Source organism: Heterocephalus glaber, unplaced genomic scaffold, assembly GCF_053883595.1.
Source record: "Heterocephalus glaber isolate CG9 unplaced genomic scaffold, H.glaber_assembly_v1.0 deba00000937, whole genome shotgun sequence".
NCBI lineage: Eukaryota > Metazoa > Chordata > Mammalia > Rodentia > Bathyergidae > Heterocephalus > Heterocephalus glaber.
This window is the reverse complement of record NW_028258173.1, coordinates 5,095,675-5,110,248: the sequence shown is the minus strand read 5'-3', so window position 1 is coordinate 5,110,248 and position 14,574 is coordinate 5,095,675. Positions and strand designations below refer to the sequence as shown.

The 14,574-nt window shown below is 55.5% G+C and overlaps 1 protein-coding gene across 4 annotated transcripts in view; it reads left to right on the top strand.

Moving 5' to 3' along the window:
- Positions 1-10,307, top strand: part of Mgat5b (alpha-1,6-mannosylglycoprotein 6-beta-N-acetylglucosaminyltransferase B) — a 59,955-nt gene extending 49,648 nt beyond the window's left edge. For all 4 annotated transcript variants that reach the window (XM_087208420.1, XM_087208419.1, XM_021241125.2 and 1 more), the window contains 6 exons: positions 2,786-2,941; positions 3,960-4,106; positions 4,199-4,315; positions 6,711-6,785; positions 8,088-8,344; positions 8,743-10,307. In XM_087208420.1, coding sequence (XP_087064546.1) covers positions 2,786-2,941; positions 3,960-4,106; positions 4,199-4,315; positions 6,711-6,785; positions 8,088-8,344; positions 8,743-8,941 — 951 coding nt within the window. In that variant the 3' untranslated portion in view covers positions 8,942-10,307. The remainder of the gene's footprint in view (positions 1-2,785; positions 2,942-3,959; positions 4,107-4,198; positions 4,316-6,710; positions 6,786-8,087; positions 8,345-8,742) is intronic.
- Positions 10,308-14,574: the final 4,267 nt, after the last annotated feature.

Below are 14,574 nucleotides of genomic sequence, written 5' to 3'. Positions count from 1 at the left end.
TTCTTTTTTTTGGTATTGGGGATCGAACTCAGGTCCTTGCTCTTGCAAGGCAGGGGGCGGAACCACTGAGCTAAATCCCGGCCCCTCTTTTATGTTATTTTAGTGATGGATCCAAAAACTATAACATGTGTCCTTGGCTTACCAAAGTCTAATTGTAAATGAATACTTTTACCTTTAGTAAGAAAAGAAACTAAACCCTGGGAAGCTGAGATAGGAGGATCGAGAGCTTTGAGTTCAGCCTGGGCAAGTTAGTTGTTAGAACTGCCCTGGGGAAAGACTACCCCTCCAAACTTAGGACCCCTCTGTGAGGTGTGAGGAAATGGACCAGGCATGGGAGGAAGTGTGGGATCACAGCTATGGGTTAGAGAATCAGCAGGGTAGCCAGCTGTCGTGGTGCACGCCTATAATCCCAGCACTCTGGGAGGCTGAGGCAGGAGAATTGAAAGTTCAAACCCAGCCTGAGAAGTGTAGTGACTTAGACAGACCCTGTCTCAAAATAAAAAAAAATAGAAAAAGGGCTGGGATGTAGCTCAGTGTGAATGGGCCAGGTTCGATCCACAGTACTCGCCACAAAAAGAAAGGAAACAAAATGTTTTACTTCATCTCTCCCCAATGGATATGCTTTTATTACATTTTACTTCTCTATATTTATTTTACACCCTGCAGCATGTTACAGTTATTTATTTAGATTTATCCGTGCCTTTTCTTTAGGCTGCTCTGTGTTCTACTTCTGTCTCTGAGATTCTGTCTGGGATCATTACCTGTCTACATAAAGAACACCTGTAGTTTGGGTTGGCTGTGCTTTTGATTTTCTAAAAAATGCCATTATTTCATGTTTATTCTTGAGAGATATATTTGCCATGTGCAGGATTCTAGGTTGGTTGCTTTCTCTCAGCATGGAAAGAATCTGCTGTCTTCTGGCTTCTGTCATTGCAAGGCAGCTGTAAGCCTTGTTGTGGCTCCTTTGTAGGTAATTTTCCCTTTTTTCCTCTGCCTGCTTTTAACTCTGTGTTTGGCTTTCAGCAGTTTTACTATATGCATAGGTGTGGTTGTTAAAAAACTTATATGGAGTTTGCAGGTCTTTTCAAACCCGTGGTTTGATAGCTCACTAGTTTTATAAAATTCTCTTTAAATATTGCTTCTGCCCCAGTTTCTCTCTTTTGTTTCTGGGACTCCATTTATCCACACACAAATCTCCATGGTTTCCTCTTTCTTTCTTACATTCTCTGCTGTAATTTTCACCCTTCAGTTTCTCTGTGCTTCATTCTTTCACTAAATGAATTCTTTCACTGTTAAGTCTATCCATTTAATTCTTAATTTCAATCATTACATTTCTTTTTCTAGGATTTCTGTTTGGTTTCCAATCTTTCCTTCTCTTCCTTTGACTGTGTGCAGCATATTTAGCTTGAAATCTGTATCTGGTGGCTCCGGAATCTGGGTCTCCTGTGTGTGCCCACTCTTTGTTTCCTTGGTTTTTAATTGTAGAATCTATTCTCTTCACGTACTCAGCTTTCTGGTCTGAATTGTGATTTTGTAGTTGTATCCATGACATTTTTGTGGACCCCAAGGCCATAAATATTTTCTCCTATTTTTCTTCTGTAAATTCACAGTTTGAAGCATTGCATCTGAGTCCATTTTGAATCAATTTTTATGTATAATATGAAGTATCAAGTTCTTGCTTTCTCTCCCTTCCATGTAATGTTGGTCCCCACTGGGTTCCCTTGGAAAGAAAACTGTTCCGTGCCTTTCTTCCTGTCCCCACCTCTCCCACCCTCTTCTTTCCATGTGGATTTCCAATGTTCCTCAACCATTTGTTGGAAAGACTATCCTTCCTTTCTTCACAGAAATGTGCACTTTTGTCGAGAATCGATTGGCCACACATGTGAGGGTCTATTCCAGGACTCTATTTGGTTCCATCAACCTGTTCATCTTCTTGGGGCCAGTACCACACTGTCTTGATTACTGTAGCTCTGTGATAAGTCCCGAAATCAGGTAATAGGTCTGCTAACTTTCTTCAAAGTTGTTTTGTCTATTCTAGGTCCTTGGCATTTACAAATGAGTTTTAGAATCAGCTTGTTAATTTCTACCAAAAAAAAGCCTGCTGGGATTTTTATTAAAATCTCATTGGTTATTTTTTTTTTTTTTTAGTTCTGGAAAATGAATATAAAAAACTATAGAAATAGTTGGGGTCAAGGATGATGCTATTTTCTTTTAGAGAAGATTTGCTTTTACTCTTGGCTTGTGGCTGGGGGCCCTCACAGTCCCAGATCACCTTAATCAATTATAGTGATTGAGGAAACTTAAACATATCCAGCCTTGGCAAGGGTGGCTCTGGGTCTGACCACCCTTCCTTCCAGTCCTCCCTTAGAGTTCCGACCCAAAGCATGGAGTTCCATCCATGTTCCCCTCCTAGGCTGGGTGGAGAAAGGGAGGGATGGGTAGGTGGATGGATGGCTAGATGGACAAGTGGATGGATGGATGGACAGGTATGGATGAATGAACAGATGGGTGGATGGGTGGATAGGTAGATGGATACATGGACAGGTGGCTGAATGGGTGAATGGACAGATGGACAGGTGGATAGATGGGTGGATGGATTGTGGACAGGTAAATGAATGGCAGACAGGTAGATGGATGGGTGGACAGGTACACGGATGGATGGACAGGTGAGTGGATGGGTGAGTGGATGGTGGATAGGTAGATAGATGGGTAGGTAGATGGCTCCTTCACTGCCTCTGCTTCCAAACTCAGGATGAGGTCCCATTTCTTTCTCATCTTCCCCCAGGGGAAGGAGAAGTTCCTGGCCATCCTGAACAAGTACATGGAGATCCATGGCACAGTGTACTATGAGAGCCAGCGGCCCCCCGAGGTCCCAGCCTTTGTGAAGAACCATGGCCTCCTGCCACAGCCTGAGTTCCAGCAGCTGCTTCGAAAAGCCAAAGTGAGCCCCACCCTGGCACTGACCCTCCCCTGCCCAGCCACGGTCAGGCTGAGGAGGTCATTTCAACATGCTGGCCAGGGCTGCTCCTGCCCCGCACAGCTTCTCCCCTGCACACACACCAGTGTGCTCTGCTGCCCTCAGCCCTCCACCTGGTCCCCCGGGGGGGTGGCCAGAGCCCAGGGCCAGAGGCGGCTGCCCCACAGGCAGGGAGGCCCTACAGGGAGGGGCCACCAGGACCACTCAGGGGTGGGGAGAACAGTTGCCTGCCCAGCTGTCCCATCAGTACCAGTGCTGCCCAATGGGCTTCTGAGCCAGGCTGAACTTTGGGAGCCACTGAGCAGTGGCAGCCCAGGCCCAGGGGATCTGTGTTGGAGTCGTGGGGCAGATCCCCCCCAGCAGCAGCTGGTGCAGCAGGCATAGCCCTGCTGCTGGCCCTGGAGTCTCAGCTGAGGATGGAGGTGCTCCAGCCCACACCCGGGCCCTCCCTGATCTCATAGTTTCCTTCCTCAGGTCTCTTGGGTGCGTGTGTGCTCGTGTGTGTGTTGGGAGCAGGGGAAAGCAGAGGATAGACTTGTGCAGTGAAGAACCTGAACAACCTCGCCCAGAAGCCCTAGGTTCAGAGCTTTTTATTAGCACGGTCCGGGCACCAGCCCCACGTGCACGCCTAGCACCCGTGGGTGCTGAACTCATTTTTAGGATGAGTGAGTGGAGGTCTTTTGAGGCCAGCTGCAGCCCCAGTCTGCAGCCTTCTGTGCTGGGACCCCCGCTCTTTCCCTTCCCCTCCAGACCCACAGCTTGAAGAGGGAGAAGTTGGTGGTACAGAGCTGAACCCTCTCATTTCACAAGGGGAAACCGAGGCCTGGGAGGGAAGGGCTGGCCCATGGCCAAGACAGTCTGGGCTCTTTACTGCCTGCTGCCTCCTGCAAACGCCCCACCCCACTTCTTGCCCCGACTGCCTGGGGCTCCTGGGCCGAGTGGCCTGGCCTGCTCTAACCATTGTATCACCCCACCGCTTCAGCTCTTCATAGGCTTTGGCTTCCCCTACGAGGGCCCAGCTCCGCTGGAGGCCATCGCCAATGGCTGTGTCTTCCTGCAGTCGCGCTTCAGCCCCCCCCACAGCTCCCTCAACCACGAGTTCTTCCGGGGCAAGCCCACCTCCAGGGAGGTGAGCAGAGGGCCTGGGCCAGCCCGGGAGGGAGACTGCTGGGGGAGAGAGGGCCCGTGGGAGTGCGGGGAGACAGCTGGCCGCCCCTGCAGGTGTTCTCCCAGCATCCCTACGCCGAGAACTTCATCGGCAAACCCCACGTGTGGACTGTGGACTACAACAACTCGGAGGAGTTTGAGGCAGCCATCAAGGCCATCATGAAAACCCAGGTGAGAGCCAGATCCAGCGGGACCCCCGTGGCGCATACCGAGGGTCTTTGCTGTTGTTAGAGGACAGGGCCCGTCTGGGGGAACTCAGACTTGCTCCCAGTTTGGCAGAGGAGTCCGCTCTGTCCCTGTCAAGCATAGCCCTGAGCCCTAGCATGTGGCTTAGAGAGTGGAGCAGGGACCCTCCCTCACCTCCTTGGTGTGTGGATATGGAGAGAGAATGCTTTGTGCAGTGAGCAATCTGCACAACCTTGCCTGGCAGCTATGGATCCAGGATCACTTACCGAGCACTCTGGAGGGAGGACCAGGCCTCTGACCACTCCTGGCACAAGTTAGATACTAAATAAATGTTCTCTGGTTAAAGCCATGGAGGTTCTTTGAACTGTGTGGGTCTGTAGCCTTTCTGCAGCACATCTCGAGCTCTAAAGTACACACAGCTCTTCTGGAGAGCCTGTCAGTTGTGATTCAGCAAGTCGGGGTGGGGCTCTGCTCCAGCGTTTGTAATAGCGGTGGCCACAGTGCTGGCCCAGGGGCCACACTGAGCGTGCAGGGGTGGAGCTCAGGTCCTCTTCAGGGAGTGTGTGTGAGCGGCGTGTGGGCACACTCAAGGGAGGGCTGAGGCCCTAGAGACTCCCCTCCGTGGTAGGGGCCAGCCTGGCCTCCTATGGTGCCCTTGTTCAGCAGCTCCTTGCCTGGAGGGCTGAGCTAGGAGAAGGATGGGCTCCTCTCACCCTGGCCCTTCCAGGCCCACTTCCGGCTGCAGCTCAGATGCCAGGCTGAGCAGAAATCACCACCCTGCCCATGTCCCCCAACTGCCCAGGGAGCGGGCCCCTCCTGGGTGCTGTGCTGCCTGGGTGGCTCTGGCTGGATGGTGGCAGAGGACAAATGGTGGAGGGAGGGACGCCACAGCTGTGTCCCTTCTGCAAGGTGGGCTGTGCCCAGGGAGGATGCACCATGACCGTTTGTGTTTGTCCAGGGAAGAGGCTGCAGGGCCGCATCCCTCCAGGCTTCAGGGTACAGCTTTGGCCTGTACTCCCCCCAGCTTGAGGCAGAGCACTTTTTTTTTAAAGCTGCCTGGGTTCTGTACATCAGCCACTACCACACAGGACCCCAAGTCCTAGCCTGTGGCCTCAGCAGATGGTGCCACGAAGTCCCTTCCTGCCTGGGATCCCCACCTGCCCAGCGCCTGTTCCTAATGGAACATCCTCATCTGTCCCTCCTCACATCAGTGTTTCTGTAGCTCTCGGGCCATGTAGGAAGTCCCTGGGCCACGGCGCATGCCAGTCTTTAGCTGTAACAGAGGAAGCTGGCACGGTGGCCGACTCGTGACCTCCTTCATGGGTCTCCCTGCCCTCTCGGGAATCGGCTTAATTGATCCCCTTTCCTACTTTAAGTCCTTTGAGGTCAAAGTCTGTCTGAGACTGGGTGCCTCTAGGGCAGACCCCGAGGCGGGGATTTTAGTACTTTATTTGGAGGTGCTCTCAGGGAGGAAGGCAGGAGTGACGCAGGCGGCCGGGAGCTGTCCTGGAGAAGCCAGACCTGGGGCATTTCTCCCCCAGTTCCCGGTGCTCTGGCTTGTCCGCTCTTGCCCCTCTTCCTTCCAGACCAGCAGTTTCCTCCAGGGTAGCTCTGCAGGGCCCAAGTGGGTAGGAGGCACAGAAAAGGGGTGCTCAGTTAAGGGGTCAGTCACGCACTTAGCTCCTGGGTCACCTCATCGCTTGATTCTCCTGGCTTCTTACACCCATGCTCCCTTGGATAGACCACTGGGTGACTACTGGACATGGAGACAGACAGTGTGAGGCCTATGAGTGTCACCTCTTCCATAGGACCAGGAGCCACCTGCAGGACACAGGCAGTGACCATTTCCTGAGGGCCTACTGTGTGCCAGGCACCGTGCCAGACACTGGGTGATGGACAAGCTATGGTCCCACCCTCAGGGGCCCCACAGGCTCAGGAGAATGAATAGGAGCCCGTGACACAGGTGCTGGATTGCACTGGGAGGGAGTCTGGGTGCTGGGAGCCACCGAGATGTGTGGTCCTGTACCTGGAGGGCAGGGGCTCTGGAACTGCCCGGGCTGGGTAGGGTACTTGGGAAAAGGGGAGCACTATAGCCCAGAAGGGGACTGAGCACTGGGTTTATGGGCACAGGGAGCTGGGAGGAGGCAAGAAGGGACAAGGCCAGGAGACAGCGGGCCTTGTACGTCCTGAGCCTGAGTCCCTGAGGGCCACTGCAGGGCATACTGAGGACAGGACTGAGCTGAATAGAGGAGCCAGATGGACGGCGAGGTTGGATCCCTGGGCCCTGAGAGCTCCCCAGGTCTGCACCCCAGGGCCGAGTGTGGGGAACCTCAGTGGACAGCTCTCCTCTGCCCCACACCCCTGTCTGTCTCTCCCACAGGTAGACCCCTACCTGCCCTACGAGTACACCTGCCAGGGGATGCTGGAGCGGATCCATGCCTACATCCAGCACCAGGTAGGTGGGCCCTCCAATGTCTGCCCCGGGGACTTGGGGATCCCACCCCAAACCCCTTCGGACCAGAGGAGGGGCCGAGCCAGTGCCAGGGTCTGTGCAGGCTACACACCCAGCAGATGGCTCTGCTCCACATCCTGTGGCTCAGAACAACTGAAAGCCAGCAAGTGTGGTTCGGGCCAGGAGATGCTCAGGGACCTGCCTGCCCTCTCCTGGGAGTACCTGCCAGCCCTGCATGGCCCAGGCAGATGGGTGCTGTCAGGCTCCGGGTCTCTGGATGACTGGCAATGAGCTGCACTGGGCCTGCGCTCTCTGAGGCACGGCTGTTAGGCACTGAGAGGCAGGGAGAATCTGGCCTGCCTGCCCCTTCACCATGGGCATTTGGAGGCCCCCAGAGGGGAGGGCTCATTGGGTCATAGAATGGAGGCTTCGGGGCCAGGGCTTGCTCTGCCCAGCCAGCTGTAAGGTGCCCTTTGTGAAGCTCACAGAAAAAGTGTTTGCCAAGCCAGGCATGGTGGTTCACACCTGTAATCTCAGCTACTCAGGAGGCTGAGGCAGGGGGGTGGCAGCCTAGGCAACTTATGGAGACTGTCTCGAATACAAAGTGAAAATGCTGGGGAAGTAGCCCAGTTGTAGAGTGACCCTGGGTCAATCCCCAGTGCTCAAGTGAAAAAGGAAGGAGGGAGGAAATAAGGAAAGGAGGGAAGAAAGAGCAGAAGGAAGGAGGGAAGGAAGGAGGGAAGGAAGGAGGGAGGAAGGGAAGGAGGGAGGGAGGAAACTATGGGGCATGGAGAAAGGAAAAGGAAAGGAAGGAGGGGCCAGGAAGGCAAGAGAAGGAAAGAAGGCAAACCAAGGCAGCAAGGCAAAGGAAGGGGAGGCAAAAGTATTCGGAGGACATTTGTCCCTGGAGTTGAGCTGATGGGGCCAGCATCACAGGCAGCCCGAGGCCATCTGCACATGGACAGGCCTCACAGGCCTCAGACAGAAACCCCAGGCCTGCAGTGGGCTGTAGGGATGGACGCCTTGCAGACAGGCCTGAGTTCACGCCCTGCCTCTGCTGTCCAGCCCGGAGCCCTGCAGCCCCGCCCCCCCAAGCCTGTCCCTCTCCATGCAGTATCTGGAGATATGCAGTGTCCGTCCGGAGGGGCTGCTGCCCAGAACAAATGACACCAGGCATGCAGTGCTGCCTGGCATTCAGCAAGTGCCCAGTAGCGGCTCTCCCCGGAACCGCAGGTCCAGACCCTCAGGTGTCACTCAGGGCACCTGCATCCCGGCCCCTCCCCAATACCACTCTCCTCCTGCCAGGACTTCTGTGCAGCCCCAGGCCCTACCCTACCAGGTGCCCACGCATCCCAGAGCCCCTTTGTCCTGGCCCCCAATGCCACCCACCTGGAATGGGCTCGAAACGCCAGCTTGGCCCCTGGGGCCTGGCCCCCGACTCGCTCCCTGCGGGCCTGGCTGGCCGCCCCTGGGAGGACCTGCAGTGACGCCTGCCTGGACCACGGCCTGATCTGCGAGCCTTCCTTCTTCCCCTTCCTCAACAGCCGGGACGCCTTCCTCAAGTGAGTGCCTTCCCCATCCCTCACCTGCCCAGGTGCCCAGAGCTCCTCACCCCCAGCCCGGACTGCTGTGCCATGCCTGGGGGACCTCACGCTTCCCAGTCCTTCGGAGGCTCCAGGATGTGTCCCTGTCATCCCACTACACCCTTGGCGGAGCCCAAACCACCCACTCCTGCCTTCCCCGCCCCGCCCCCCACCCCGCCTGTGTGTAGACCATGAAAGCTGCCTTCCTGCTGGGCCAGATGGGACCCCAGCCCCTCTCCTCAGGCCAGTCCCCTTTTCTGCAAGTCCTCAGACAGGTGGATAAGGAGCTGCAACCTGCCTCTTCCTCCATCAGGGGTAGGGAAGGGCTGGCAGTGTCAGACCCACCATGGGTGATAGTGCCACTGGTGCCCATGCAGGCTGCAGGTGCCCTGTGACAGCACAGAGTGGGAGATGCACCACCTGTACCCAGCCCTCGCGCAGCCCGGCCAGGAGTGCTACCTGCAGAAGGAGCCCCTGCTCTTCAGCTGTGCTGGCGCCAGCACCAAGTACCAGCGGCTCTGCCCATGTCGTGACTTCCGCAAGGGCCAGGTGGCCTTGTGCCAGGGCTGCCTGTGAGATTCTGGAAGCCACACTGCCTGGCACCCCGGCCAGGCTCCCATGCAGGAGAAAGCACCAGCAGATTCCCAGCTCCGACCGCCTGAGCGTGCACCGTGACGCCTCTAGCTGGAGCCTCCTTCCCGGGCCAGGAAGTGGGCAGAGGAGAGCTGAGCCCAGGGGTGGGAGGCAGCAACCCCCAGCCCCCCGCCCTGGGCAGCTCTTCATTCTCACCTCAGATGCACAGCCCAGCAGCAAGGGGTCTGAGTCCCCTTGCTTCGTTCAAGGCGAGATTGGAACCACATAGAGAACGGACCAGGGCCTCCTCATCTGCACGATGGGGGGCAGGGCCACGCTGCCTGTGCTCCACTGAAGGGGCCCCGGAATGGAGGGCAAACCTGGGCAATGCTCGCTTTTCAGGGTGCCCTCTTTCTGGGAGGGCAGCCACGCACACAGGACCAGACGTGTCCCTCTGGAACTGATTAGGGCATGGATAGAAGGCAGAGGTGGGGGGCGAGAGACCCTGCCCATGCCTCCTTGGCCCCATCCCGCCCTCCCCTTCACCTCTCCTGATTTCCCCCTTCCCCCCTCTGCGCTTGGACCCCCAGCTGGGTGCACAGAGGCCTCCCAGGCCCCAGCTGGACTCTCTTTCTCCTGCCTGTTCCAACGCTCTTCACTTTGGGCTTCTCTCAGAACCTATCCTGCCACGACCTGCAATTCCAGACCCTGGATTTGTTTGTGCAGCTTCAGTCCCACTCCCCTTACCCCCGCACCCCCCCCCCGGGCCAGTTTCCACCCTCTGACCACAGGCTCTGGGACCACACAGGGCCCAGGCCCTGTCCTCCCTCCCCAGCACGCACCTTTTGCAGGCAGGGTCTGGCATGGAGCCCATGGCACACCCTGCCCGGTTCCACCAGCTCCGAGGCAGCTCCCACCCCATCTTGCTGCGTCTGAGCCCCTCCCTCCAGCTTCCTGCAGCCTTGGACCACCTCAGCACCCATCTCCGTGCAGCATGCCTGCCCCTCCACCCACACCCAGAGCCCTGTCTGATTCGGCGGGTCTGGCCTGCAGAAACACTGCCACACCTGCTGTTTTGTAATCCCACCCCTGCTTGGAGAGGCAAGGCCTGCCCTCAGCCCTCCCAGGGAGGCCAAGGGGCCCGGAGCTGGGCCCTGCTATGGGGCTGAAGGTGCATAGGTCCCCTCCTGGCCTGGTGGACCCTGCCACCACAGAGCCCTCAGCTGCAGGAAACAGCAGTTCCCAAGTACCTGACCTGTCGGGGGAAAGCAATAGAGACACACTTTTCTCTTTCTCTCTCTCTTTTTTTTAAAGATTTATTTCTTGAAATAATAAATATTTTGTTGGGATGTGAGATGCTGAAGAAGAACTATGCTATCCCTCATCTTTTCCTGGGCCCCAGAGCTTACCCATTGGGTGGAAGGTAGATATCTAGGGCCCCAGACCTCACCCGAAACTCTCAGAGCACAGAGCTCTGAGGCTGCGGAGCTCGGCGCTGCCTGGCTCGGGCTGCTCAAGGGGAGTCCCTGCAGGTGCCAGAAACCTGTGAAGCCCTCAGCTGCCCGGCACTGTGGCGGTGGGCACCCTGCTAGTCACTGTCCCATGTGTGACTAGCAGTCATGCCCTCCTCAGACTGGCCTCCCTCTGCTACCCTCTAGCGGGCTCCAGTGGGGAGGCTGGGAACACAAACTGTGTTTTGGTAAAAGCTTGGGCCAGGTAACCGGGAGTGGCTAACGTTTACTAACGTTTGCCGAGGCTCGTAGTGCTTGGGGCCCTGGGCTGGGAACGTGACACACAAGTTGTCCTTTTATGTGCTCAGCCATTGTATCAGGTGCGTACTATCATACCCTCATTTTACAGTTGAGAAAACAGGCACAGAGAGCTTAAGTAACTTGCACAAGGCACACAGCCTGTAAGCAGGGAGCTGGGGTTTGCTGTAAAATGGGGACCACCTCAAAGTTGCTCTGAGGAGCAGACAGTCTACTCCACTAGGGTGATAGCTACATGGCGCTTAGCATACGTTTGTGGTTTTATACGGCACTATATTTGAGACACTTCACAATTGGAGGCTTCTTTCCAGCCGAGGCTTCTCAGCCTTGGGCAGGTTTGGCACCGTTGGCACTGTGCTGAGACATATTTGATTGTCATGAGCTGGGGGGTGGCTCCTAGTGGGTAGAGCCCAGGGCTGAGGGTCTGCATCCCACAATGCACGAGGATGGCCCAGGCTCGGGCAATGATCCATCCCTGTGTGCCAGCAGCACTGAGGTTTTTCCAGCCTGCAGGGCCCCACTCTGGTATCTCTGATTTGGCAGCTCTGGTGGGGTCCAAGAGTGGGATCTGAGTCTTTGAGAAGCCCCCAGAGGCCTGGGCTCCACACTTTGGGTCCCTGGAACAGACCAAGCAGGTACCTGTAGGCATTGCAGACAGAAGAGGCGGCCCCTAGGCACCATCTGTTTTTTGATAGATTAAATTCACAGGCAGCAGCAACTCTGCCAGCCTTTACTGTACGTAATGCCAGGTAAGAGACCTCGTGCAAGCAAACCCGCTCACGGAGATCAAAGCCATAGTGGGTCACCAGAGCTGCCTGGGGCCTCAGAAATCCTCCTGTGCCCGCTTTGATGGCTGAAGGCCTTAGCCAGGCACACAGGTGGAGGGAGACTCGGCCCAGGTCCCTCTTTGTCTGCATCTCTCTCTGAGCCAAATAGAGATGGAAGAAAGAAGAGCTAAGCCAAGCCTTTGCTGTGGTCCTGTCCGGCAGGAACAGGGTGGGGGGAAGCTTAGGTGCCAGGCCAAAGCCTTCCTTTAAAAACCAAGCCTGTTCCTTAAGACAGACTTTGTTCTTTCGGGCAGCTCTGGGTTTCCAGCACAATTGAGTGGAAGGTAGGCTCAGAGCTTTCCCGTGTACCCCTGCGCCGTCTCTGCACAGCCTCTCTCTGCCATCCACACTGACCAGAGCAGCACATTTGCCACGATCTGTGGACCTTCCCTGGCACATTATTGTCACCTGATGCCCATAGTTTGCACTGGGGGCCACTCGGTGTGGCGCCTTCTACAGGCCTGAACGAATGTTGAATGACAAGTTCCACCTTAATAACTTCACACAGAGTAGTTTTACGGCCCCAGCAATGCCCTGTGCTCTATGGGTCCCTCCCACCTAACCCCTGATCTTCTGACCGTCTCCATAGTTTAGGCTTTTTCAGCATGTCTTATTGTTGGAATCACACAGTATATGGCCCTTTCAGTCTGGCTTCCTTCACCAAGCTTCTGGCCTTTGAGTCTCCTCCATGTCTTTTCATGGTTTGGCAGCTCGGCTCTTTTGGTGCTTGATAATATTCCATCTCTGGGTGGAACCGTTTTGAAATGCATCTACCTACTGAAGGACGTTTTGATTGCTTCCAAGTTGGGCACTTGGAAATGCAACTGCTATAAATATTGGGTGCTGGCCTTTGGGTAGACAGAAGTTTCCTGCTCATTTGGATAAATACTAAGGCGCGTGATTGGTGGAGTGTATGGTTAGAATGGTTTCGTTTTGTGAAAACTGCCAAGCTGTGGCTATGACACTTGGCATTTCCACCAGCATCAAATGAGCTGAGGGTCAGCATTTGGTGTTGTCACTGTTGGATTAGGGCCATTCTTGTAGATGTGAAGTAGTTGACTTGATTTGCATTTCCCTGAGGACATAGGATGTAGCATCATGGCACATCTACTTGCCTTCTGTGTGTCTTCTTTGGTGAGATGTCCAGGTCTTTGGCTCATTTTAAATTGGGCTGTTTTCTTACTGTGGGGTTTTAAGAGCTCTTTGTTCCACACCCCCCCTTCTGAATCCTGTCTGGAACTCTAATCGGGTGGTGGGACAGCTAGTAGCAGGAGGACATGAACTTGGACACTGGAAAGAACTTGTGGCCCAGATGTGGGACCAGACACTGGTGCCTGGGGACACTGTAGGCTCCCCAGCCCTTCCTGCCTGAGCCACATCTGCCTATCTATTCCTTCTTCAACTCCCCACCCCAAAGAGTGGAGGAAATAACAGGTACGGGCTGGCCTCACCACCTCTTCAAGGCCACCTCACCTGCGCACTTACAGGTGAGGACACAGGGATCATGGGTTGAACTGGGTCCCCCCATAAAGATCTACCAATGTCCCAATCTGGTGGATGTGACCTTACTTGGAAATAGGGTCTTGGCTGATGTAATTGGTTTGCGATGAAGTCACCTTGGATTAGAATGGGCCTAAATCCAACGACTGGTGTCCTTCTAAGAGGAAAAGACAGACACACCAAGAAGAAATCCAGTGACCACACAGGCAGAGAATGGAGCCTTACAGCTGCAAACCAGGGAGCGCCGAGGCCAGACTGCAGCCGCCTCCTAGGAGCCTGCAGAGGGAGCGCAGCCTGCAGAGTCTTGGCTGCAGGCTGCTGGCCTCCAGGACGGAGAGAACACATCGCTCTTGTTTTAAGCCACATTTATGGCAATTTATTACCACAGCCACGGGAAACAAATACAGAAGAGGTGAGGTACGAGCCAGCCTCAAAGGCAGAGCTGGACAGCCTCCAAGTGGAAGTCTGGTGGGCCCCTGGGCAAGCTGTTGGCCCCTGCAGGTAACTGGGATTTATCTTTTCTCAGAAAAGCAGGTGCCTACTCAATAAAAACCCCACAGAACGAAAGAAAGCTGGGCCCAGGGATCTAGGCCCCCACCCCAAATAAACACCCACAGCACAGGCCCTTAGGGGACCTGGGACCAAAATGCAGGTGACTCCAGCAGGAGCAGGGGACAGTTCCTTAGCCTGGCCTCCCAGGCCGATTCTGTGCTCTTCTAGATTGTGCCCACCCTGCTCCGAGTCAGCCTTAGCTCCCTGCCTTGGAGTCTGCTAAAAATAGCCCAGGCCCTGACTTCCACATCTATTTGAATATTGGGCCCAAGAGCCCCAGGACTCTGGTGGCAGAGCGCCTGGCTACCTCCGGCGCTGGGTGTGGAGGAACAGAGCCTTGCACCCACCCTGGGCTGCTGCCCACATGGACCACCAGCCACATCTTCCTTCAAGACCCACTGTTCTCCAGCTTGGGGTACTGTGCCTGGGTGGGATTGGGCATTTGGCTCTAGAGAAGAGGGTCAGACTGGGGGTGCAGTTGTTGGAGGCCCCCAGTCACTGTATTCCACTGCCCTGCACCCCCTTGCTCCCTCAGAACCCCTCCCTGTGACCCACCCACCACCAGGTCCTCCTGGGATATGAGGGAGAGGCGGTAGAGATTGTGGATCCCTCAGCAGCTTTAGATATCCTTGCTTGCTTCCCATCTGTTCCCTCTCCCCATCATCCGTTCATTCAACAAACATTCACCTGCATGCAGGCTTGGTGAGTGAAACAGCAGGGAGGGAACAGTCTCCCTTCTGCGGACTGATCCTGGGCAGCTGGACACTCACAGGCCTCCTGAATCTGACCATGTTTTATTTTCATCATTCTGGAGGCCCCTTGTGATGGTTAGTTTTAGGCTCGAGGATTACCCCAGGAACAGGGAGAGCATGACTTCTGAGGGTGTCTGGGGGTCTCCCGCAGGAGGTGGCCAGTGAGTGGGTGCAGTGGGGGAGGCCCATCCTCAGTGGGAGCAGGTGCCATCCGGTCGGCAGGGTCTCCAGAGAGA